This window comes from Mustela erminea, chromosome 13, assembly GCF_009829155.1.
Source record: "Mustela erminea isolate mMusErm1 chromosome 13, mMusErm1.Pri, whole genome shotgun sequence".
NCBI classification, from domain to species: Eukaryota; Metazoa; Chordata; class Mammalia; order Carnivora; family Mustelidae; genus Mustela; species Mustela erminea.
This window is the reverse complement of record NC_045626.1, coordinates 45670212-45693836: the sequence shown is the minus strand read 5'-3', so window position 1 is coordinate 45693836 and position 23625 is coordinate 45670212. Positions and strand designations below refer to the sequence as shown.

At 40.2% G+C, this 23625-nt stretch overlaps 1 protein-coding gene across 5 annotated transcripts in view; it reads right to left on the bottom strand.

The window, feature by feature from the left end:
- The window catches only part of ZNF521 (zinc finger protein 521), a 275142-nt gene that overhangs the window by 137203 nt on the left and 114314 nt on the right, over positions 1–23625 (bottom strand). For all 5 annotated transcript variants that reach the window (XM_032309155.1, XM_032309151.1, XM_032309154.1 and 2 more), the window contains one exon: positions 19525–22877. In XM_032309155.1, coding sequence (XP_032165046.1) covers positions 19525–22437 — 2913 coding nt within the window. In that variant the 5' untranslated portion in view covers positions 22438–22877. The remainder of the gene's footprint in view (positions 1–19524; positions 22878–23625) is intronic.

Below are 23625 nucleotides of genomic sequence, written 5' to 3'. Positions count from 1 at the left end.
AATCGCAGAGCCAGCAATAGCTAATTCAGTTTTAAGTCATAAAAAGTGTATCTTTCTTCTTACCCCTTTAACTCTCCAGCTAAAAAAATTCTAATACCATGTATGGATCAACAATAGAATTTTTTTTCTCCCAGTCTCCTATTGTAAGCAATGAAGTTTCTCCCTTGCCTTGCTTGAAGTAGCAGGTTTAGTTTTTTTTCCCCACAGAGATTAAATCTAATTACCACTTCTGGAGTAGAACCCAGCAGAATCCTGGTTTCAGTCCTAACCACTTCTGAAATTTGGTTTCTGGATCTCAAAGATGGAGAATTGTTTTGAACCTGACTATGTCCATTTGGTTATCTATGTTTTATCTATGGTCATCATATGTTTAGAGTAACAAAGCATGATGTTACAGAATCATTTCTCAAGGATGTCCCACAGTTCAGCACCCTCTATATCACCAGCCCCAAATGTAGGCAGTGGCCGTCAAAGAAGAACCAGTCCCAGATTCAGTCAGGACCCTCTGGAATCAGGATGTTGTTTGCAGCATTAATTATGCTACAAAATAATCCACTCCCAACATATCCAGGAGGCTTAATAAGAAAGCAACTTTAGAATCTTTTTGCAATCAGTTGCTATTTTGTGGCTTCATCATTTAGTTGTGTGTGACAAATCATTTAATGACCTTAAGTCTTAGTACCCTTCTCTGTAAATTAAAACTAATAAAACTTACATCTTAAGAGCTGATGTGAGAAGCAAGTGAGAACTATGCAAAAGTGCTTAGTACCACGCCTACCATGTTGCATGCCTGCATTAAACAGTAACTACCTTTATTACTCTTTACTTGACAGGTTATTATGGAGACGGAATGGAATACTATATAAACTGTCTGACACAACAAAGTTGCTTGTCAAAGATTAATTCTCACTCTTTTATGTGGACTTTGAAACCATATTAAAATTTCTTCAAGCCAGAATCGACTAATTTAAATTTTATGGCAATTAATGCAAGGTTAAACAAATGTTTGTTAAATAAAGGTTTAAAAATTAATAGCATAAAGAATATCAGAAATTGGTGACAGGGTTAGGGGGTGGGGAGGAGGAAGACAGAGCACGTAAAAAGGTAGTTAGGAAAAACAAAATAAAACAAAACAAAACAAAAATCTCTTTTCAAGGGCTATAGCACTATCATTCCGAGAATGAATAATTAATTACAAGTGAGACATATATTTAAGATCAGCAGCACCTTTACTTGGCAGTATTTTGTTGGCAAGCAAATGAATATTATGTGTGAGCGAAAATAATAAACCTACAGCTTTCTACAAATACTCAGTAGTTCAGACATTTTACTAATTTAGTTTGGGTAACTTCCAAGTAATTCTGAATTTGTGTGAAAATAAGTCAGAACAGAGCGGGGGGGAAAAAGGTGAAAAGTAATGTAAGCTACTAATGAGGAAAAGTTCGCCTGAGTAATTCACTGAAAAACACCAGCGTGGATTTTCTGTAGTGTGCTCTCATGGTAGTTAAAAGAAGGACACTATTGTCTTACAGATGTGGTTAATGTCCTGAGATTAAAGACCACATAGCCCTTTGTACTAAGGGCTCAGTAATCAAGAGATACTAAACATGATTCCTAAACTCAAGGAGTTACAATATAAATGGGGAGAGAACATACACAAATATTAAATGGTTATGTAAGTATTCTGCCAAAATAACATGGCAAAGCAATTCAAGACCAACTGCCCATCAGTGTGTGGCAAAGAGAAGATCGCTGAGACACCTCAGATGGGGACAGATGAACTTGGTCCAAAGGGTCAGGAAGAATTCCCTGTGGGAGGAAGGATTTTATCCGAGATCTGAAAATGGGAACATTTTCCCTGAAGTCAAAACTGAGTTACAAAGTGCCTGCTACATGCCAGGCAAGTGTTCACACTCAAATGGGATATGTGGTGGAATGAGGAAGGCAATTCTGAACAGAAGCAGGAAAAATAAGATTGCTCTGGCCAACTGATTGGGCAGGAAAAAAGAGGGGACAGACAAAAAAATAGAAGATTTTTGTTTTAAATGACTAAGTTGCAATTTTTTTCTTTTAACTTTAGACAAACCCTGCCTAGGCCCCTTGGAATCTGAAAAGAAAATATACTTAGTTTTTACAAATAAATCCAAATCTCCATAAAGATACACATTTAAGCTACCATTAACTTTGAAATCGTGGGTAAAAAAGCCCAACCATTTTTTCCCCACTTTTCTTGAGTTCTTTTTGAACAGCAAATAAAATACTTTTGTAATTTATAATATCTTACTTTTAATAGTATCATCAATAGTCAAAAGCTAGAAAACAATTGAGATTAAAAAAAAAAAATTCTGGCTATTACTCACTAAAAAACAAAACCCAGTGTCAAAATGGAGTAATTACCATGAATCTGAGCCTAAGTTTTCCTCACGGAGAGAGATGCTTTCTTAGCCTTATTCCTTTCCACTCCTCGTATTTCTCCTTATTCAGAATTTGGAGGCTCTTCCAAGACACCTAGCTTATTTCCTCCACTACACAGGTCACTGAGACCCTCTGGGCAAGAGATCTTCGTCTAGACGATCTCATTTAATAGGATGTGTTCAGTTGCTGTTTATTCTATGCCACAGCAAATGTACATCAGTCGATCTCTGTACAGTGTTGTCCATAAAATGGTCAGTCAATACATTTCGGTTATTGACTATACAATGGGCTAGTGAGGCATCCCACACCCAGCCCCTTCATTCCTAAGCTGCTACCTAAACCTTGACTATTTCTGCCTGAAAACTTCTCTATCCTCAACCCAGCACCAGAAATCAGTGAATTAGAAGAGACTGAATAACACAGACTAAATTGATGCTGTAGCAAAGGTTAAAAAAAAAAATCGCTGGAAGCATGTGTTGAGTCTTTGAGTTCGGGCAGGAATTTGCTTCTAGTTACCACTGGTTATAATATATTGCTAGTTCTTAGTTTGGAGGATTTATGACTCATAATAGATTTGGGTTAACTTCCTATATTGCCTGTTTGTGTACATTCATATCATCCAGAAAGCTAAGAAATTGGGAGTGGGAGAACAAAATAATCAGTTTTTATAAACATAAGTAAGAAGAGGAAAGGAAAGAGTCAAAATTTTTGCCTTACACCAAATTATAGTCTATTTTTCCCATCAATTATTCCAACCATATACTGATTTTTTCCACCTTAAAAATCTGAAACATCACTTCTGTCTCACTGTTGTCAGAATGAGGAGGTGCGGTTGGTGGATATCCAGGATATTTAGCTGGAGAAATGAAAAAGTAGGAACATTAAGTAGAATCTTCCAACATCATCAAACCACCCTATGTCCGCAGTGATCTAATGCTGGAGGTTAGTAATATGATTTACAATCTTCCCAAAAACATGGAGGAAGTTTCACGAGTGAGAAAAATATATTTTGGAATCCATTAAGAAACGTCTTCTGAAGTATGTAACTTCTGCCCCCAAGGGAAGTTTTGTTAATACTTAATGAGTACTCGTACCATTTATTAGAGACTCACCATACATATCTAAAGGATAACATAGAGAAGAAATTTTATCTAATATTAAATCATGGAAGTTTCTTCTTGATTCTCTTAGAATTCATTCCATGTTGTATCAGAATTATTTCAGTAAAACTGATTTACCTCCTCAAGGACGATAAGCTCTCTAAGGGTAGGTGGAGGGCTCCGTCTTACCCGTCCTCTTTTTACCGCAATTCGTAACATCACTCTTTCCACACAATAAGTTAATGTGTGAAGGAGTCATACTGGTTCCTTGTTCAATAAAAATCTTTGCTTCTTCCCACTTCCCTTCAGATGAAGGCTCCTGTGGAGTGCTGCTTATTCTCCTTTGTTTATATTTCCCTGATCTATCCTGCTAGCTATTCTTCTGTCAAAAGAATACTTCATGTTCTGGCAGTTTTGTGTCTGTCTTATCTATACAACGTCTTTGTCTTAGTTTTGGGTCATTCCAGTTACCCTGTATGTGCCCAAATCACTTTGTCCTTCATTACTCTTATTTCCACTGGAGCACCCTACCCGTGTCCTCCTCCTCAGCTCTTCGTCCTCTTCTCTATTTTGGTTCTGCCTTTCACCCTGCTTTCATTTTGCATTCTGCCTTCTCTCGTCCATCCTTTCCATTTGAACAGCTTTCCTACTGAGGCATGTCAGACTACCTTTCTCGTTTCCTTCAAATTGCTTCTAAAACCCCACCTGCTCCAAAAAGCTTGTTAGCAATTACACCCACACAACACTGTGAGTGTCTCGTTGTTGGTACTCTTTGGCACTAAGTTTTTTTAAAATGGAAGTGTGTTTCCTTGACTTTTTCCCTTGACTCTTTCCTTGACCATTTCTAAATCCTGCTGTGTGGCTCTAACATATATAAATGTGAAAGTGACCAAGTTCTTTGAGCCCCTTGTTTTAACTGATCTTATTAGGATATATAAAACTCTTCCTCATTCATCATTCCAAAAAGCATCCTTTAAAATAGAAGAATAACATGTCCCCATATTCTTTATATTTTCAAAGTACTAGTACGAGCTTAGACAGAGTAGCAGTTCTAGAACCGAAAGGGACGCGTGAGACTATCTATCTCAATTTCTTCATCCCAAAGAGATGAGGTATCCTTGTCTGGAATGCACAGAAAATGACCCACAGAGCAAGCATAAAGCTCTGGATGGCCATAAACACAGCCATCCTGGAAGGGGGGGGGGGAGCGCCTTTACCAAAAGGAACCGCTAACACTTGCCCAGTTGGCTCTCCATTGTGCTTCCAACTTGAGGCTCCTCTTAGCACCGGACCACGTCTCCACAGCTAGTCCTTGCTTTCTCTGGGGGTCCTCGCTTCCCAGTGTATTCTTTCAGCATGGAATTCACTATGTTATATTCAAAACATCTATTTGCATTATATTCCAAGGCTTCCTGTCACTTAAGGACCAATGTCTTATTTCTCCTTCAGCTCTAGTACCCAGTGCACTGCCTGACAGGGGTTATTTGTGAAGGAGTGAATGAACTATAGAGAAGTGAATTGATTTGGGCTTTTTATAAGTATACCCAAGAGTAAGTGTTTTCAGGGAAATTTATTGGGGGGAACGAGATTGTTGCCACGAAACATACCTACATTCTGCATCACACAACCACATAAGACCTTCCAGTCCCCCTTCAGATTATCCCAGAAAGATTAAACTATAGATTTCAAAAAGCTCTTTCTGCATAATCCTTATTGATAATATATTTTACAAAGCTCCAGACTTCCCATATAAAAAATGTCCAAGAATGTAACCTGAGAAAATATGGCGCCCTTTCTCAACAGGACTTCTGCTCCATGAGAACACCGCCCCACAATAAAGAATATGAGGGGGAAAGTGCTAGGAAAAGGATTATAATATCAAATCCGACATTTTTTAGAAGATCTGTGCAAGGCAAGCATTGTAATTTCTTTTTTAGACGTTCCTTAACAGTCCGGGTGATAAATCAGTCATTATTTTAAAAGACATTTTAGAATTTTATTGTTGAATATCCTTACTAGACCTTTGAGAATATTCCTATTTCTAATCCTGCCAACTCCTCACCATCTTAATATGTATATGATTCACTATTTGAGGGTATATTTGATTTTTGGAGGTTTAATTCTTTGCCAAGAGAAACATGAAATAATATTTATCTGCTCGTCACTGTGGGCCCAGTGTCTATGCACAATGTATGTCACAGGTTTGAAACTCAGTAACTGTAGAAGGAATAAATGCACTAGACACAAATTGATCTAATTTATATAGCATGCATGTTATGGAAGGTCTATTTTCAAATTATTTAAATTTGGTATAACAAAATGCTATCAATCCAGATCGCCTCATGGCGTGGAAAGGATCTCTCTCCCACCAAAACAATGTCAGTTTTCCAAAGTCTAGCCATTAAGCTTGGAGGGCTTCCTGTCAGCTACCTCATTTATCCATTTAGTCTTGCCTCCTGTCTATCTTTCCTGTTTGCTTTCTGTTCCATCCCATACTTTACTTTTTTTTTTCTTTTTTCAAGAATGATCTTTGTTAAATATGTGGTCCCTATTCAAAATTAAATTGTTATTTCTGGACATGTATTTATCAAGAAATTTTATTACAGTTCATTTTGCTTCCCTACTGCTATCCAAACTTATAAAGTACCCGAGATGATCCTTAGACTTAACTTAAAAGGAAAATGTTAACATCAGACTTTGTCAGGTTAGGGTTACCAGTAGCACTTTGATTTCTAAATCATGGCGGACACTGCTGCCTTGGGACTTTTGCTTTGGAAATTCGTCCAATCTGCTCTTCGCAAAGATATCAGCAAAGCTAACTTCGCTTCATTATTTGCTACCTCTTCTGAACTACTTTAGTAGTTCTACTATTACAGCGCATATTGCATTCTAATTTATAATATAGTTATTGTTATATATTAATCTTCCCTAGTAAACTATACACCCTCAGGGGACCATACTGGGGAGAAAGAGGTGTATTCAAAAGCCCTTACTCGCAGTCGCCTGGGTGGCTCAGTGGTTAAGCCTCTGCTTTTGGCTCAGGTCATGGTCTCAAGGTCCTGCGATCAAGCCCCGCATGGGGCTCTCTGCTCAGCGGAGAGCCTGCTTCCCCCTCTCTCTCTGCCTGCCTCTCTGCCTACTTGTGATCTCTCTCTCTGTCAAATAAATAAATAAAATCTTGAAGAAAAAAAAAAGCCCATACTTGTATAATGTGCATCCTCTTTACAAACCTGATAGCCTAACGTCTTGTACATAGCAGGAAATTAATAAACCTGTTATTTTAAGTTGAAGTGCCAAATGAGGAATCAAAAGTTAATGCCATAGGCTAATGTTCCCCAAAGTGTGAGATATGTACCACCTTAACTGGAAAGCATGGATACTGTTTTTCTGATTACACAAAGGAAAAACGTCTCACTGTGATGCTAATAATGTCTTTAATACCTCTACAATACTTAATAAATCTTCTGGTAACAACAAAAGAACAGTTTTCAGGCTCTTAGTTTTTTGTAAGTACAAGTGTATAGCTAGAATTTTTAAAACATTATTTGGTATTAATCATATTAGTATGTTATCTTTTATTTAAAGTGATACTGATTTATACTTATGGTACTGATTAGTTTTGATTTTTATGTTAAATATTAAATGCCTACAAAGAGAATTTATACCATAAATAATAAAGAGTAATGATTAAACAAACACCTGTGTGTCCAACTCAGCTTCCTGTGTTCTTTCCAGACAACCCATTACTCTCTGTCTGAATTCGCATTTCCCATATTATTAGTAAGGATAAATATTTTCACATGTTTACTGAGCCTTCATGTTTTCCATTTGTGAAATGCCATTTCGTATTAGTTTCCCATATTCTAATTTGTTGGTTTGTGTCTCCTTATTGATTTGTGGCCGTTTTCTACATATTTAGAAACTAATAGTTTTCTCTGCCATGTGTTATAAATGTTTTATCATCTCATAGCTTTCATTTTTGCTCATTCTATAGTAACATTTAGTAAACAACTTATTATTTTTAAGGTACATGAGCATATCATTTGCGATATTTTAGTTGTCATTTATACTGTCTGGGCACTATTTGAGATATCATTCCCAACCTGAAGTCATAAGAATATTCTTCATACTTTTTCCTAAAAGATTTACAGTTTTATTTTTCACACATTTTTACACATGTGAGTATTCTATTTTATCTTTATTTTTTCCACATGGATAATAAGTTGAATACTCCATCTATTCCCTCACTTATGTGCAAAGATGGCTATAATCTATGTTGAGTTTTTATGTGTCTGGTATCTCTTGGAGAACCTTTATTGTGTTCTGTGGACTAATCCCACACCATCCAAATTGCTGCAGATTCATTATAAATTGCCTGCATGGTAGGACAAATCCTTCTCTGCTTGTTTTTTCCTTCAAGGGAATCTTTTTTTTTTTTTTTTTTTTTTGACAGAGATCACAAGTAGGTAGAGAGGCAGGCAGAGAGAAGGGGAAACAGGCTCCCTGCTGAGTAGAGACCCTGATGCGGGGCTCCATCCCAAGATCCTGTGATCATGACCCGAGCAGAAGGCAGAGGCTTAACCCACTGAGCCACCCAGGCACCCCCCACCCCGGCTTTTAAATTTATTTATTTGACAAGAAAACTTTTACATTCTTCACCTTTCATTCTTTCATATACTTTTTTCAACCCACTTGTCCAGTTCCAGAAAGTAAGAACATAAAAAAGTGCATTTTAAAACCTGTTGAAGTTTCCATTGGAGTAGCTATAATTGATAGATTAAATTAGGGATATTTGATAACTTTACAGTACTGAGTTTTCTTGTCCATGAGCGAGTTATGCATGATCATTATTTAAGTCTTTAAAAAATATTCCAATAATGTTTTACCCTTTTTCTCCATAAACATCTTGAACATCTTACAAGATTTATTTTTAAGTAAACTAATTTTTGTGTCTATTATAAATGGAATGATTTTACAACATTTTTTTTTCACTTTTAGATTAGAATAAAAATCTAATTGATGTATAGGAGTTGATTTGGTATCTAGCAAATTTACTAAAGTTTCATTCGTTATAATAATTTATCTTTAGATTCTTTCAGTATTGTTTTATATACAAACATAAAACCTCCAAATGACAGTTTGATTTGCTTCTTTTCAATTTTAGTGCTCCCTCCTTTTTTATACTTAAATTCATTTTTATTTTATGTTACATTGTAGGCTAGGTCAATGAACAGGCCTTATTAGTTATTTTATTATGAACTAATAATTGCCTTGAAACTTCTCCACAAATTATTATGCTTGCCAAAAATAATATTTCAAATACTATTTATGAGGGTAAGAAAATCCCTGCCTGTTCCAAGTGTTCTTTTTAATCATGAAAATATGTTGAATTTAGATTTTTCTGCAACTCTTGAGATAAACATATAATTTGTCTCTTTTAAACTGCCAATGTGGTGAATTCAATCACTTTATTTATTGAGATTGGGCCCACCTTGCATTCTTGTGGTAAAACCATATTAATATAATATAAACTCTTTTAACATAGTGGACTTAGTTTGTTAATATGTTCTTTAAAATTTTTTAATGTAAAATCACCTAAATTTTCTTTTACTATCTTTGTCTGGTTTTAATATGGAGATTATACGGGGCTTATTAAATGGAGTGACGCTTCTTTTTGTATTTTCTGGCACAGGTATGGAATTATGTGTATGTTCTGGTATTTTCTTTGTGGGGAGGTTTTCAACAATTTTTTAAACTCTTTAATGTTCATGGAATTTTCTACTTCTCTCATTTTTATCTTGAGCCAGCTTTGGTGACATACTATTCTAAAACCATTTACATATAATCCCATTTATCCAGCTATTAGTACAAAATTGTTCATAATATTTTCTTTTTTTTAATCTTGTGCATTTTGGATTTTCTTAAAGTAAAATTTAAAGTTAAGAAATAGCATATATATACTAAACTATAATCTTATGGGTATTGCTTACTGAAATTTTACATATGTATGTAACAGTGTAATCACCACATAGATCAAAATATGGAACATTTCTAGCACCCAGAAGAATCCCTTTTGCCCCTTCCAACTCCATGCCATCACAGAGGTCACTATTCTGGCCTTGATCACCACTGATTAGTGTTGCCTATTGTTACACTTCATATGAATGGAGTCACATACTAGCAGGTGCCTGGTTCCTTTTTTTCAACATTGTGTATATGAGTTCCCAAGATTTGTTATTTAACAGTAGTTCATTCCCTTTTATTGCTGTGTAGTATTCCATTGTGTGAACAGAATGAGCTCACACCATTATATGAACGCATTTATTCATTTTATTTTGACAGACATTTTGATTGACTCTATCATGAAGCTTATATGTAAAATCCACTATAAATATTCCTGTTCATAACCCATGATGAACATTTGCACTCACATCTCTTAGATGTAGACCTTGGAGCAGAATCTGTGGCTTACAGAGTCAGCTAGTATTCAACTTTAGTAAATATTGCCCAGCAGTATTTTTAAAACACTTGCACAGAATGATACTGCCCCTAGTAAAGTAAGAGAGTTCCAACTGCTCTCCATTCTTGGAAAATAAGGATTTTTGCATTCATTTTTGCTTCAGTCATTGTGGTAGGTGTAGTGGCTCTCCTAGTATCTTTTAAAACTGCATATATGATGTTATGGCTCCCCTTTCATTATTAATATTATTTATTGTTATTTTTAACTTGATTAATTTCATCAGAAGTTTATAAATTTTGTTAGTCTTGTCATAAAAGTGGTTTTTTACTTTGTTGGCTTCCTTGTTGCCGGTTTTCCATTTCACTATCTTTGCGCTTTGTGTTATCTTCCTCTCTCCTATTTTTTCATGGGCTTGTTTGTTGTTCTGTTTCCAGTGTCTGGAGCTGGATGTTTAGCTTATGGATATCATGCCTTTTTAAATTTTCTAATATGTATTTTTTTCTGATATGTATTCTTATAGCATAACAATGTTTTCCTCTAAGTGTTGCTTTGTTTTCACCTTGCAGGGTTTTTAATATAGCTTTCTTTCAGTTCTAAGTACTTTTAATTTCTCTTTTTATGCCCCCTTTGTTCCACATGTGGTTTTAATTTTTAAATTTATGGAGGTTTTTTTTAAATTTTTTATAAACATATAATGTATTTTTATCCCCAGGGGTACAGGTCTGTGAAACACCAGGTTTACACACTTCACAGCACTCACCATAGCACATACCCTCCCCAATGTCCATAACCCCATCCCCCTCTCCCAACCCCCCTCCCCCCAGCAACCCTCAGTTTGTTTTGTGAGATTAAGAGTCACTTATGGTTTGTCTAATGGAGGTTTTTTAAAAACAAGCAAACAAACAAACAAACACTTTTTCATGTATCATGGATTTGTATTGTGGCCAGAGAATTTGATTTGTGTGAACCTGGACTTCTAAATTGGTTGGAACTTCCTTCATGATAGGCAGGGCGTGAAGGAGAGCCCCAGGTGTACAACGACGGGCGTGGGCCTAGACAGAGGCTGCGAGAGATGCAAACGGCAGAGAAAACACAGCAGCTTGAGAGTGGTCGACCCAAAAGGTTAGAAGAACAGAGAAGACACGGGAAATAAAAACAGCGTTTCGGGCAAGAAGGATTAGGAGAAAGATGGAACACCATCAAAAACTGGGGGGGCAACAGAAATTACGATTTGATTTGGTCAAAGGGCTAGCAGAATGCATAACTGATGATGTCAGACAGGTAGCTAAAAATCCAAGACAGGACCTCAGAAGAAGGTCGAGATCTGAAATGCGATATTTTAGTCATCTGCATGGGGTATTAATGAATAGGAAATAAGTAACAGGAAATAAGGGTGAGGGGACGAGAAGGGCAGATTAAGAATAGAACCTTCAGGGAAAAAATATGGAAAGGTGAAAACAGAAAGTATAAATAAGGAACTGGCTAGTTAGACTTTGTTGAAAAGTGTTTGGCAATTTTGGGGGGCATTTTCTAGGAAGACAAAGTACCTCTAATAGAAAATTGCATCTATATTATGCAATGAGTAGGGCAATACTGTAATAAGAGATCCAGAACATAGCTCTCGATTTTCTTTCATTATTCAAAATCATCTTGAATATTTACTAATTTCTACTTCAACACCATTTAAGCCACAATGCAAAATGCTTTGCCTAAACAGAATCTTTGCCACTACGTAGCAGGACTCCACACTCTTCTGGCTCAGTCCTCAAAGAACAAATATTATGTGCAAGTCAAGATTCATGGCTATATACAAAAACATTCCTATTTCTGAATTTCCTATGTTCTAGGAAGGCATGGGAACCCTATGAAAGGCAACAGCCAAAAAACTCAGAACTAGAAATAAGGACAGAAAATGTGGGGATGGAAGTGACAGCAAGTTTAACGTGTGGGTCAGTGATCAATGCCAGGGGAGCATGGGACTAGGGATAGAGAGTGGGTATGAGGCAGGTGCTTCCACGTTCCACACCCTCATATTTATGCCAGGGGTCATTAACTCCCTGTACCAGTACACTGTAGCTGCCAAATAAATATTGAACACAACAATAATAAATCGGAAAGTAGATTGAACTTGGCAAAGCAACTCACTCTATTTCAAGAACATCTTGAATCTTACACATTTGTTTGGTCATGTAAATTTTCTACTTAATTTTAAAATATCATTTATCCAGAAGGAGCTTGCCTAATTTTTGCTCTCGGCAAAATTTAGTATCGGCAATTTGAAATATAGAAACTTAAAATCCATCCTTGTATGGAAATTTTTATTACATAAAACAGAACTGTGGAACTTGTGTGGGTTCTGAGTTACCATCATGTACATATTACCATTTCAGTATACAAACCATAAAGAAAGAATATGACTTCCAGACATTTAAAACAGACCTTGACATTGAAGGTGATTTTTGAACTACTAGAAACTTCAGGCCTTTCAGTTTATCTTAGTATTTTTAGATCAAACCTGACTTTAAAGCATGTCAGCACTTTGGGGTAAAGTTATCTATATCTTTATGTATTAGTTACTGGATATACACGCATACACATGCAGAAATGGAGTATATGCTATTTTTGTCACTTCAAAGTACTTACACAATGTTCATTTATTCAACTGACATTGACTGAGATCTACGACAAGCAAGTTGGGTATTCAGAGGTAAGAAAGAGGAAGAAGAAAATAAACAAGGAAAAAATTATAATTTTAAAAGGAAATCTTAAGGAGGAGACTAACTTCAGTAAGATTTTGGGGGGAAGCCCATCTGAGCAGCATGGGAAGTCTCTGAAGAATGTTAAGTGACTCCATGTAATGTACATGTCTGCAGGACAATGCAGCATGAAGAATGGATTGGAAGCAGGCAGAAGATGGAGAGGGATCCGTTAGGAAACCAGTGCAGTATCCAGGTGAGGAATGAGGCCCAGACCATGATGGTGGCTTTGGAGATGGAAAGACATGGATGGGATGACTTGTTAAAGGCAGAATCAAGAGACCCAGTACTTATTAACAGATTAGATGTGGGGAATGAGGAAAAGGGAGGAAGCACGAATGATTCCCTGGTTTCTTGCTTGAATAATTGGCTGTAAGGTGGTTCCCTTTACTCAAATGATGGAAGTCTGGAAAAAGAATAGCTTTCAGGAGAGACAATCAAGTGTTTAGACTGTACTTGTTACACTTCAAATATACAAAAGAGACGAAGATGGAAACATCAAACCGTCAGCACACAGTAATCCAGAACTCAGCGGAGGTCTAGGCTATGAATAGAAATTTGGGGATTCTTAGCTCGGAGATAGTTACAGCCACATGAAGAGATGAGAGGCCTATTGAGATAGCAGACAGAAAAACAGGGCCAGGGATGAGCCTCAGATTATCTCTGCGCTTTTAGAATAGAGACGGGAGGAGAAACCTCCAAACACAGAAGTAGGAGGAAAACTAGAGAGCAAATGCCTTGAAGTCAGAGGTGCACATTGAGGGAAGAGCCATCCATGCAGCCCCGTGCCATAGGCATGATGGGGACAGGAAGGCTTTCTTTGGAACCTGGAGACCAGGTGGGACCAACTACAACTTCTCTGGGAAATCCGGCCGTGAAGTGGAGTAGGATGATAACAGTGGACTGACACATCATTGGTGACAAGGGAACGTTTTCAGACCAAATGGGGTAAGGAAGTGTGGATAGTGATACTGTAGGTAACACACTCTGAGCAAGAACACACATTTATCCAATACCTTCTAGGTTTCCGTCACTACGGCAGGTGGCTCCTGCCATACTACCATGAATGGAGAAAGGCTCTGGGTGAGCCACCAGCCGGACATAGCTCCATGACCCCCATCCACAGACGTATGTGCCTACTGCGGACCTGGCACTGTCAAACATGAGAGTGAGTAAATTCTTGCCTGAGGAATTCATAGGAAGACAAAGGTATAGAGGTAATTACAAAACAATGTGACAATTTTACTATATTTGTGACATACTGTATACACGGAGCATTCAAGGGGAGGAGAAGTGTTTGTGGTGGGAAGCCATGGTCATAGGAGGACTTCTCGATCTCTAAACAGAGGGTAAGTTGGACAGCCTCATGGAAGGTGGAGGGCAATCAGGAGGAGGGAGATTGTTGGGTAGAAGAGACAGGGCAGTCTTAACGAGACACAGAGGCAGTGTGTCACCTGCAGGTTAATTAAAGTATTTTCAACTACGGAATAAGGTGAAAGGTAAGAAAAGGAAGAGAAAATTTATCAGGGGCCAGAACCTGAAGCGTCATTTTATTTCACAATAAAAGGATATTATACTATCCTACAAGGATGGAAGTACAGAGCACTTAAAATGTTTCGAATAGGGAGGGACATGCTATTCAGATTTGTGTTTTAGATAGATTGTTCTGGCAGCTTTGTGGAGATGGATTTGAAAATGATAAGACTAAAGTCCAAGGGAGCAATTAGGAGGCTGCTTCAGTCGTTTAGTGAAAGATGATCAGAGATTGAGTTACAAATGTGGTAAGAGGATGGAGAGGAGGGGATTGATTTAAGAAATATATATGAGCTGAAACAGAGATCACTTGATGGCCAACTGGATGTGGAGAAAAGGGACACAAGAAAATCGGTGGCTCCACAAGTGAAACAGAAAATATGAGAAAAGAAGCAGGTTCAGAGAAAGGATGATGAGTTCAGTTTTGGTCCCACTGAGTTTCCTGCGTATGGAAACACGTGAGTGACTATCTCCAGCAGGCAACTGTGTGTGTGGGTCTGAATATCAGTGCAAAGGTGTAAGTCACAGATACTCTTTTTAAAAGCCGTTTCATCGAGAGGTAATTCACATATGAAAATTCACTAATTTTACACCTGGTGGGTATTAACAAATGCATACAGTCATGTAGCCACCGCCACAATCAAGATATGGAATATTTCCCTCAGTGCTTCCCCCCCTCCCCGCCCCGAAAGTTCCCTCCTGCATTTGGGAGATATCATTTGGAGAGTCATCCATAAAATGTGGTAGCAGGAGCCATGGGAGTGGATGAGGCCACATGGAGGGGGTATGCAGAATGAGAGTAGCCACAGGGCACAAACTTGTAGGAGCAGACAGAGGAAGTAGGCTACACATCCCTCCATGAAGGCAACCAGGAGGGAAAAAGGATGCTTGGTAAAGAGGAAAGAGGCAATAACGAGAAGTAGAACAGTGAGCAAACTAGGATAAGTTCTCTTTAAGGAAAAAACAAACAAACCCTCCCCAAAAAACAAAAACAGCATTGCATGGGTCAGTTATCAGCAGAGACCTTAAAGAAGTCAGCTGCCGTAAAGTGATGGAAACAGATGATCCCTTGCAGTGGGTGGAGGAAGGGAATGACCACAGAAAGTAAGACAGCAACACAGAGAGGATTTTATGAAAAGAATACGGGATGAGACAGCAGCCCGAGGAAAGTCCAGCGGATTTACGAAAAGAGAATCTTGAGTCTGGAGTTAGAAAGCCAGCTGCCCAGAGCTCCTTGCCTACCACTTCCTAGCTGTGTCACCTTAGATCTCAATTTATCTGGACCTGGTTTGCTGCCTGTAAAATAAGGCAGCTTAATCAGATGGTCTCCAGAGTCCCTTCTGGTTCTGATTCTGTGGCTCTGCATAGCCAGCAACACAGACACAGATGGAAACCCTTGCAAGAGCAATTTCAGCAGACTGGCGGGGATGGCGTGAGCTGAAATGTTTGAGTAAATGGCCCCTTGAAGAAACCCGGTGATCAGACGTCCTGGAGAAATGGAAGCAGAAGGACACATGCTTCTAATGTCATCGTAAGAAAACATATTAAGGTCCAAATGGGGCAGAACCTGACCAGGCTGGGCCAGTGTCAATGAACTCCAGAAGAAGAACTAACATTTATTCAACACACAGTAAATGTCAGTAACTCTGCAAGGTGTTTCGTGTATGGAAAAATCTGGATGGCCAGCATTCTTCTTGTGTCAGTTTATCTCTCCCATTTACGGAATTGTCATAGGTAACGGCCGTCAGGCATAAATGCCTATCATCCACGATCTCTGAGAGCCAAAGGGAAATGAATAGGTTCCCCTAAATATTTCATTCAAAACAAAGACTCCATAGCAAATTTAGATTGATAATTGTAGGATCTGGACACAAAGAAAACACGTTCACAAATTCAGGAAGCATTATGCAGAAGAATTCAGATCTTTTGTCTTCAATCCCAAATTTCTCCATTCCATGACAGCTACCTACTCTTATGCTTCCATAAGTGTCCCGTGCCTTGTCTTTCATCCATTTCTTGGATCGCATGCATTTATCCAGTACTTAGCCTTCCCTAGATTATATCTAAATCCCTTTTAACTAGGTAATCTAGTCTCGACCAAAAAACATTCTTTTCAGTCTTTGAAATACTCATTCCAGTGTCTACCAATACCCTTATGTGATCACAAGTCAGAACCCAGAAAAAAAAAATCTAATCTTGTTCTTGACAATATCTGTGTATCCGGGTTTTATTATGTCCCGTGGTCTCCTTTTCTCTTCTGAAGTCTCAATCCTCAGCAAGAAGAGATGAAAATACCACCTACAGCACTAAGCCCTTCATTCCTGCCTAGGACACTGAAGTCAGGAGACATACATGCCACACTTCTTTTTGTGATAAAATTTATTCCTGCACAGCACCCCTGTCTTTGGGCAAAGACTTACGTAATAATTTCTCTTTTACCTGCATGGTAAAAATATTTACACAACACACAGGAGAAGTCACAGAAGCTTAACTTGACTAACAAAGAATGTAAGCAAATTAATTTTTATTATAGGTCTTTTTCTTGTTGGCTCCTTTGAGAGGCTCCTTTTTGTAAAATTCCACGTGTTTAGATTAATTTTCTATGTCAAGTCCAAATGATATGGCCTACTGTACATTTTTAAGTGCAGAGGCTATCAGAAAGGAAGTGAGCGCATGAAATTTTATGATCTAAATAGTGTAATGAAGAAAAAATAACAATGATGAAAATGTCAAACAAATTAGCACAGAGGAAAAATGCACAGCTGAACCCTAATATCTGGTCAGGTAAAAACATTGCTCCTAATAATCAGGCTTAATAAGGAAGGCACCTTACCCTTCTGCTTAAAGAGTCACTTTTAAGCCTTGGTATGTAGGTGCTTACAAAATACTATTGTAAAAATTACAGTTAGGGGCGCCTGGACATCTCAGTCAGTCTGACTCTTGATTTCGGCTCAGGTCATGATCTCTCAGGGTCGTGAGACAGAGCCCAGTGTCAGGCTCCTGGATTCAGCTCAGGGTCTGCTTGAGATTCTCTCTCTCTGCCCCTCCCCCTCCCAAATAAGTAAATGAAAAAATAAAATCTTTAAAAAAAGAATTACAATTAAGAAATACTTTTAAAAATATCTTCTACATTATTCTATTTAACGGCAGGATATAGTTAAAATTAATCATGAAGATTTTAGGTATAATTAAAAACTTGACCACCCCTTAATGATAAGTTCTCTAAGCAAGTAACTCTAACCGAATTAACATGTAAAGATTATTCATATGTTCTCCTCCATTTAAAAAATAAATCTCAACTCAAGTGGTATAGTAATATATAGCAATTTAAGAACATCAGAAAACATACACCAAAAAAAAAAGGCACAATGCCTTTCTATAATCTACTAAGAAACAAGACCCTGATTTTGCTTGATTTTAAACGAACACACCACCACAATCACACACACACATGCACACACACACACACACACACACACGAATGCAGCCATTTCAAATCAATTTTATGCACCATTTAAATTAAACATGAATATACAAACTCCCCTCTATATGTTAAGCATAGCAAAATAAGAAAGGGGAGAGGAGTAATTTTCTGCATAAATGTTTTTCTAAAATTCTTGTTCACAAGCATTTTAAAAACAAGACATTTTGGGGACAAGTGGGTAAATTTGAATATGGACATCTTATAGATGACATTACAGATCTATTTGATTTCTTTTTTTATCTATTTGATTTCTTTAACTGATTTAGTTAATTGTCTTAATTAATAATATTATGATTAAATGAGAAAATGTCCTCCTTCTTAGGAAAACCACGATGTCTGAACTTACTTTCATGTAGTTCAGATTAATAAAAAGTTTGCTGGGGGGGGGGAATGTGACAAAATGTTCATATCTGGTAGATCTGCGATATGGATACTGAAACACACGTTCACAGCGTTACTCCCTTAGCTTTTCTATAGGTTTAAACATGTTTGAAAGAAAAAGTTGGAAAAAATAATTCCTCTCATCTGATTAGAACGACCAAAAGACACTACTTGATCCAACACATGAGCCAGGAGCCATTATCAAAACCATGCTCTTCCAACTGTCCTCATCAGTTTGAAAGGACTTCACTTATTTAAATGAGAGAAAGGTGCAGATTTACTTGGAAGCAGAGAAAGGAGAGCAGCTTCAAAGTTTGGGAGCTTGCCTGTCACACAGATGCCACGTTTCAGGAGGAGAGGCTCTGTGTCAGTCTTCCCGGCTCTCCCCTACCAGCTGACTGATGGCTATCTGCAGGGACGTGCAGGGGGGCCTCCAAGAGGGTGTGAGTGCAGAAACAAGATAAGGAAAATGCAGTGACCCCAAACTGAAGGGAGGTGGATCTCCCTGGGGTTTTCATTTGGATGGATCTCCAGATAGGGGCAGGTAGGGAAGTGGAAAGAACTCTTAGAAACTAGGTGATAAAGCATAAAGAAATTATAATAAAATGAGCCATCCTCTGCTCAGCTTCAAGGACTGGTGACTTATAAAACTATTTCATTGTAAATGAACTTATTTTTCATACTCATTATGGCAAAGAAGGCATGAAACCACTCTTACACTAAGGGAAAAAAAAAAAAAAAGATCCACTTTCATTTTGAAACCCAAGCCCAGAGAATGAAGACTCGGGGACATTTAAGGGGACTCCTTGAAAAGGAACATTGGGCACGTGGCGCTTGATAAATGTAGGGGCTTTTAAAAAACCCTGTTGTGTGAAAATATTTTGCTCACCACCCAGAAGACAGAGAAACAGTGAGTGTTGACAACATGGTATTATAAAGCCACCCCTACCCAATTTGTTTTCCACAAATATATATATATTCCTTTTAATTTACTCTAAGCCAGCATGTTGGCCCATAGCATCTTACTTTTATGTCATTATCTCTCTGCCATACACACAAGTCATAGCTGGGGATTTCAACTCGCGGTGAAGCTATGCTGAGATTCCAGATCTCAGTGGTGCTGGCATGAGTGCTGATCTCTTCAGTCATAGAGAAGACAATATCCTAGGGAGACTGGAATTAGTCCTATTTTGCACCATTCAAGCCAAAATGCTGCTTATCAAGAAGCAAGTAATTGCTGGCTAATGGCTATGGGGGTGGGGGTGGAACCCACTGCATTTCAATCTAAGCATCTCTCGGCACATGATAGTAAATAAGGCCGCGGAGAGTGGACATACCAAGTGGCAAGGGTTTCCTGAGGAGGTTAAAAGAGCAAACAGTAAAAAGGCAAGTTACCTCGTCCGACTGGGAGGGACTGATTCTGGGCATTGGCGATACTTGCGGAGTTTTCAACTGTGTGCTGTTGCTATCTGGCACGAGCTCTCGGTGGACCGTTTGGATGTGGTTCTGGAGTTCGCTTTCAGACTCAAACTTAACGTTGCAGCTAGAACAGCGAGTCTTCAGTCCCCCTGCCTTGCCTTTCCCCTCGATGGCAGCGAGATTCTCATTCTGGCCCAGGCCCGGCCTATTCGTGCCGGGAGGGATGTTGATGCCTGGGCTGCCGCTCTTACTGAGGTTCACACAGCCGGCGCACAGACCATAGGGCAGGCCGTTGATGTCAAGTTTCACCAGATCCTGCTTGGAACGGAACTCTTTGAGGCAAGACGCACACTTGTACAGTTTTTGGACGTGCTGGCCACGCCCCGTGGCCTGGACGGCGGACCCATTCCCTGTCTTTTGCATGTGGAATGTCCCGTGGATTTTGAGTTCCAAGGTGGAGGTCACGGTCTGCATGCAGACCACGCAGCGAAATCCCGTGAGGGAATTCCGCAAGTCAGGGTGCATTTGGCAATGCTCTAAAAACTCCTCTTCGCTCTGGAGAGGCATCTTGCAAATGCGGCAGTTGCCCGTGTCGAGACTCTTACTGTGCGTGACTTTGTGCTCGGTCAGGGTTAAAAGGGAGGGAAACCGCTCTCCACAGATAGGGCACATGTAGTGTTTGACAGGGCCGAGGTGGGTCTGCATATGCTCGCGGAGGCCATTTTCGGAGAAGAAGGTTCGAGAGCACACGTTACACTTGTAATTCCCTTTGATGAGCTCGGCTTTCTTCTTCACAATGGCGCTCTCCCCAGGTCTGATGTTGTGGTCCCGGAGCTGGTGGTTCTGCAGCAGGGTCTCCATGGTGTAGGCTGCCCCGCAGATGTCACAGCCGTACATCGGCTCCGACGTGTCCACGTCTTCCTCGCTGCCGTCGTGGCTGTTGTGGGACTCCTGGCTGTTGGTCAGCAGGGTCTGCAGCTCCACCTCCTCCTTCTGGACCTGCTCCGAAGCCCCGTTCGCCCCGCAGTTGGGAGTCTTGGTCTCGAACACGCAGTGCTTCTCCCGTAGGTGCTTCTCCAGCAGGATGATGGCGTGGAAGGCCTTGCTGCAGAACTTGCAGTTGTACTTCTTGCTGTGGGTGGTGATGTGGCACTGGAGCTCCACCTCGGTGCCAAAAGACTCACCGCAGAAGATGCACTTGTGCACCTTGCCTTGATTTTCCAGGTGGTTGTGTTTCACGTGGAGCTGCAAGTCGGTCTCGTTCCGGAAGTCCCAGTTGCAAGACGTGCACCTGTAGACCTTCTTCTCATTGCTGTGCTTCACGGCCAGGTGGAGCTGAATGGAGACTTTCGAGTCGAAAACTTCTTGGCAGAGCGTGCACCGGAAGAAGACGAAGGTGTGCATGTCCAGCAGGTGTTTCTGAAGGTCGTCCACTGATGTGAACTGCTTGTCGCAGCTCTCGCAGATGTAGTAGGTGGAGGTGATCATGAAATGAATGGTGACGTGCTTCAGCAAGGACTCTTGGTTGGGGAATTCCTTGTTGCACTGAGGGCAGGTCAGTTTGGGGAGCACAGTGTCGAGATGAGTTTTTAGGTGAGTCTGAAAGCTGTCGAGGGACGTGTACTTAGCACCACACTGATTACAGATATACTCTCCCGCCGGACGCCCAGGGGCGCCGCCCACCGCCTGCATCATCTTAAGAGATGTCTGCTCTATGGCCACAGGAGATAAGGGGCTCAAGGCCCTGGATTTCTTGCCGTTGTGAATATAATTCAGGGCCAAGGGAATGTTTTTGTGATTCTCTTTGATATGCTTGTTCAGCTTAAGAACGCTGTTGAATATTGGCGAATTCGTACAGTAAGAACAAGAATAGACTTCTACGACCGGTTCCTTCGGAGTCCCGAGAACGGGAGACCCGAATCGGGAACCACTGAGGTCACAGTGGACCTGTCTTATGTGCTCTTCCAGGGAAGAGTCAGTGAGAAACCCCATGTAGCAATGGGGACAAAAGAACGCATTGCTATCCTTAGCGGCAGGGTTCGCAAATCCGTGAGAGCATCGGATATGTTCCTGAAGGGTGTTGAGGTCATTGACAACTTCAGAGCAGAAGTTGCACTGGTAGACGATGGCAGGCATAGCAGAAACAATCAGACCCGGGTCCTGAGCTTCATGCACTTGCTTGAGATGTTCGTTCAGGTTGTAGAGAGAGGGCAACACCTCCAAGCAATACTGACAGATGTGGGCCTGTTCGGGCTTGTCTAAATGCATCGTCTTCAGGTGAATCTGCAGAACGGCCAGACTCGAGAACAACTGCTTGTTGCAGTAAATACAGCTGTAGGTCACTTTCGCCTGTTTACTCGAGGGGACGGTCAGGTCGGGGGTCTGCTGGGCGGCCCGCTTCCTCCCCCGGCTCTTCGGGATGGGCGGGGCAGCCTCCACCATGGTCGAGCTGTCCACGGAGAGGTTGGAATCCGGAGTCGTGCTGGACACGGACGTGTAGCCCACCGTGACCAGAGAGGGGCTGTTGCTGTGGTTGCATGACTCGGCCTGCTGGTGGCTGTCCATGTGGCTGTACAGCTCCTCGACGGTGTGGAAGCTCTCCGAGCAGATGCTGCAAGAGTTCTTCTTCTCCCCGCCATGCACCTGCTCCATGTGGTTCATGAGCGGCGTCTCCTCCACAAAGAGCTCGTGGCAGTAGATGCACTGGAGGGCCGCCCGGTCCTCGTTCGGGGAGCACTCGGGGTGGCACTCCGCGATGTGCTTCTGGAGGTCTTCCGGGAAGTCGAAGCCTTCCTCGCACTGACTGCACTTCTGAGTGTCCTTCATCTTCCAGTCCTCCATCCTGGAGCCAGACTGGGAGCCGTCCTTGTTTCTCTCGTGAACCTGCATGTGTCCGTGCAAGGAGCTAGAGGACAGGAACCCACGGCGGCAAATGGCACATTTATATGGCTTGTTGGACGTGTGAGTCTTTAAGTGGATCTTCAAGTGATCACTGCGGGAGAATGCAGCGTCGCATTCGCTGCAGTGGTACTTCTTGTCCCCCGTGTGGAGCTTGATGTGGCGGTCTCGGCTCCGCTTGTGTTTGAACAGCCGACTGCAGTAGGTGCATTTGAAAGGCAGTTTGTCGCTGTGGCTCTGCTCATGGTGCTTTAGGTAGCTGAGGCGGCTAAAGGACTTGTCACAGAATTGGCATGGATACGGGAGTCCGGGGCCGCCTTCTTCCTCTCCAAAATCGCAACCTTCTCCGTGGCTAGGGGAAGTCTGGTCCTTGCTAGAAGGTGAGGAAGCAGGCCAAGAGCAGGTGGGATCATCTTCAACATCCACTCCATCTGCAAGGAGAAGCAAGGGAACATTTCATCTCACGGGCTGAGACCTCGAGAGCGAGTTTACCTACCATTCTCGACAAGTCCATTAACGGTCGGACCATCTAGAACCTTCTGGTGGAGGGGGGGGGGGACCAAAAAAAAAAAAAAAAAAACCCGGAGGACAAAATATTTGAGAGGAACACTTTCAAATCTGAGCCCAAAGCTTTTATTCTACATTTACTTTTTACTGGCTTATAAAATGTAAGAAGATATTAAATAGTTCTATGTCTAAATTACCACTTTTATTACTTTTTATCATTTTTCCTTAGAAGCAAGGTATATATTACGCATCGACAATTTTATTAAAATGCAGATTTTAATATATTTAATGTTTCTTCTGTATTCATTCTAAAATGATTTGCATATTATGGGAGCATCTGAAGAACCAAATGAAAAGAGGAAATATTACAGGAATGATTTAAAATTAATGCAGTCAACCCAGATGTCTAATATTTAATAAAAAATTCCCTCTACATTTTGCTTGTTTTTCTATAAAAAGGCAATTCTGAGGACCAAAATCTTTTATGGGGTTCTTATTGATACAGACCTTATTGCTTTCAGCAAAAAAATATTAAAAAGTAAGCACATGGAGGAAGACAGAAAACACAATAATAATTACGTCTTGTGTAATGAAAGACAACCAGGATTTCTTCAATAACTGAAAGATTCGAATACCATAGGCCAGAAAATGGATTATTAAATGTTAGCAGGG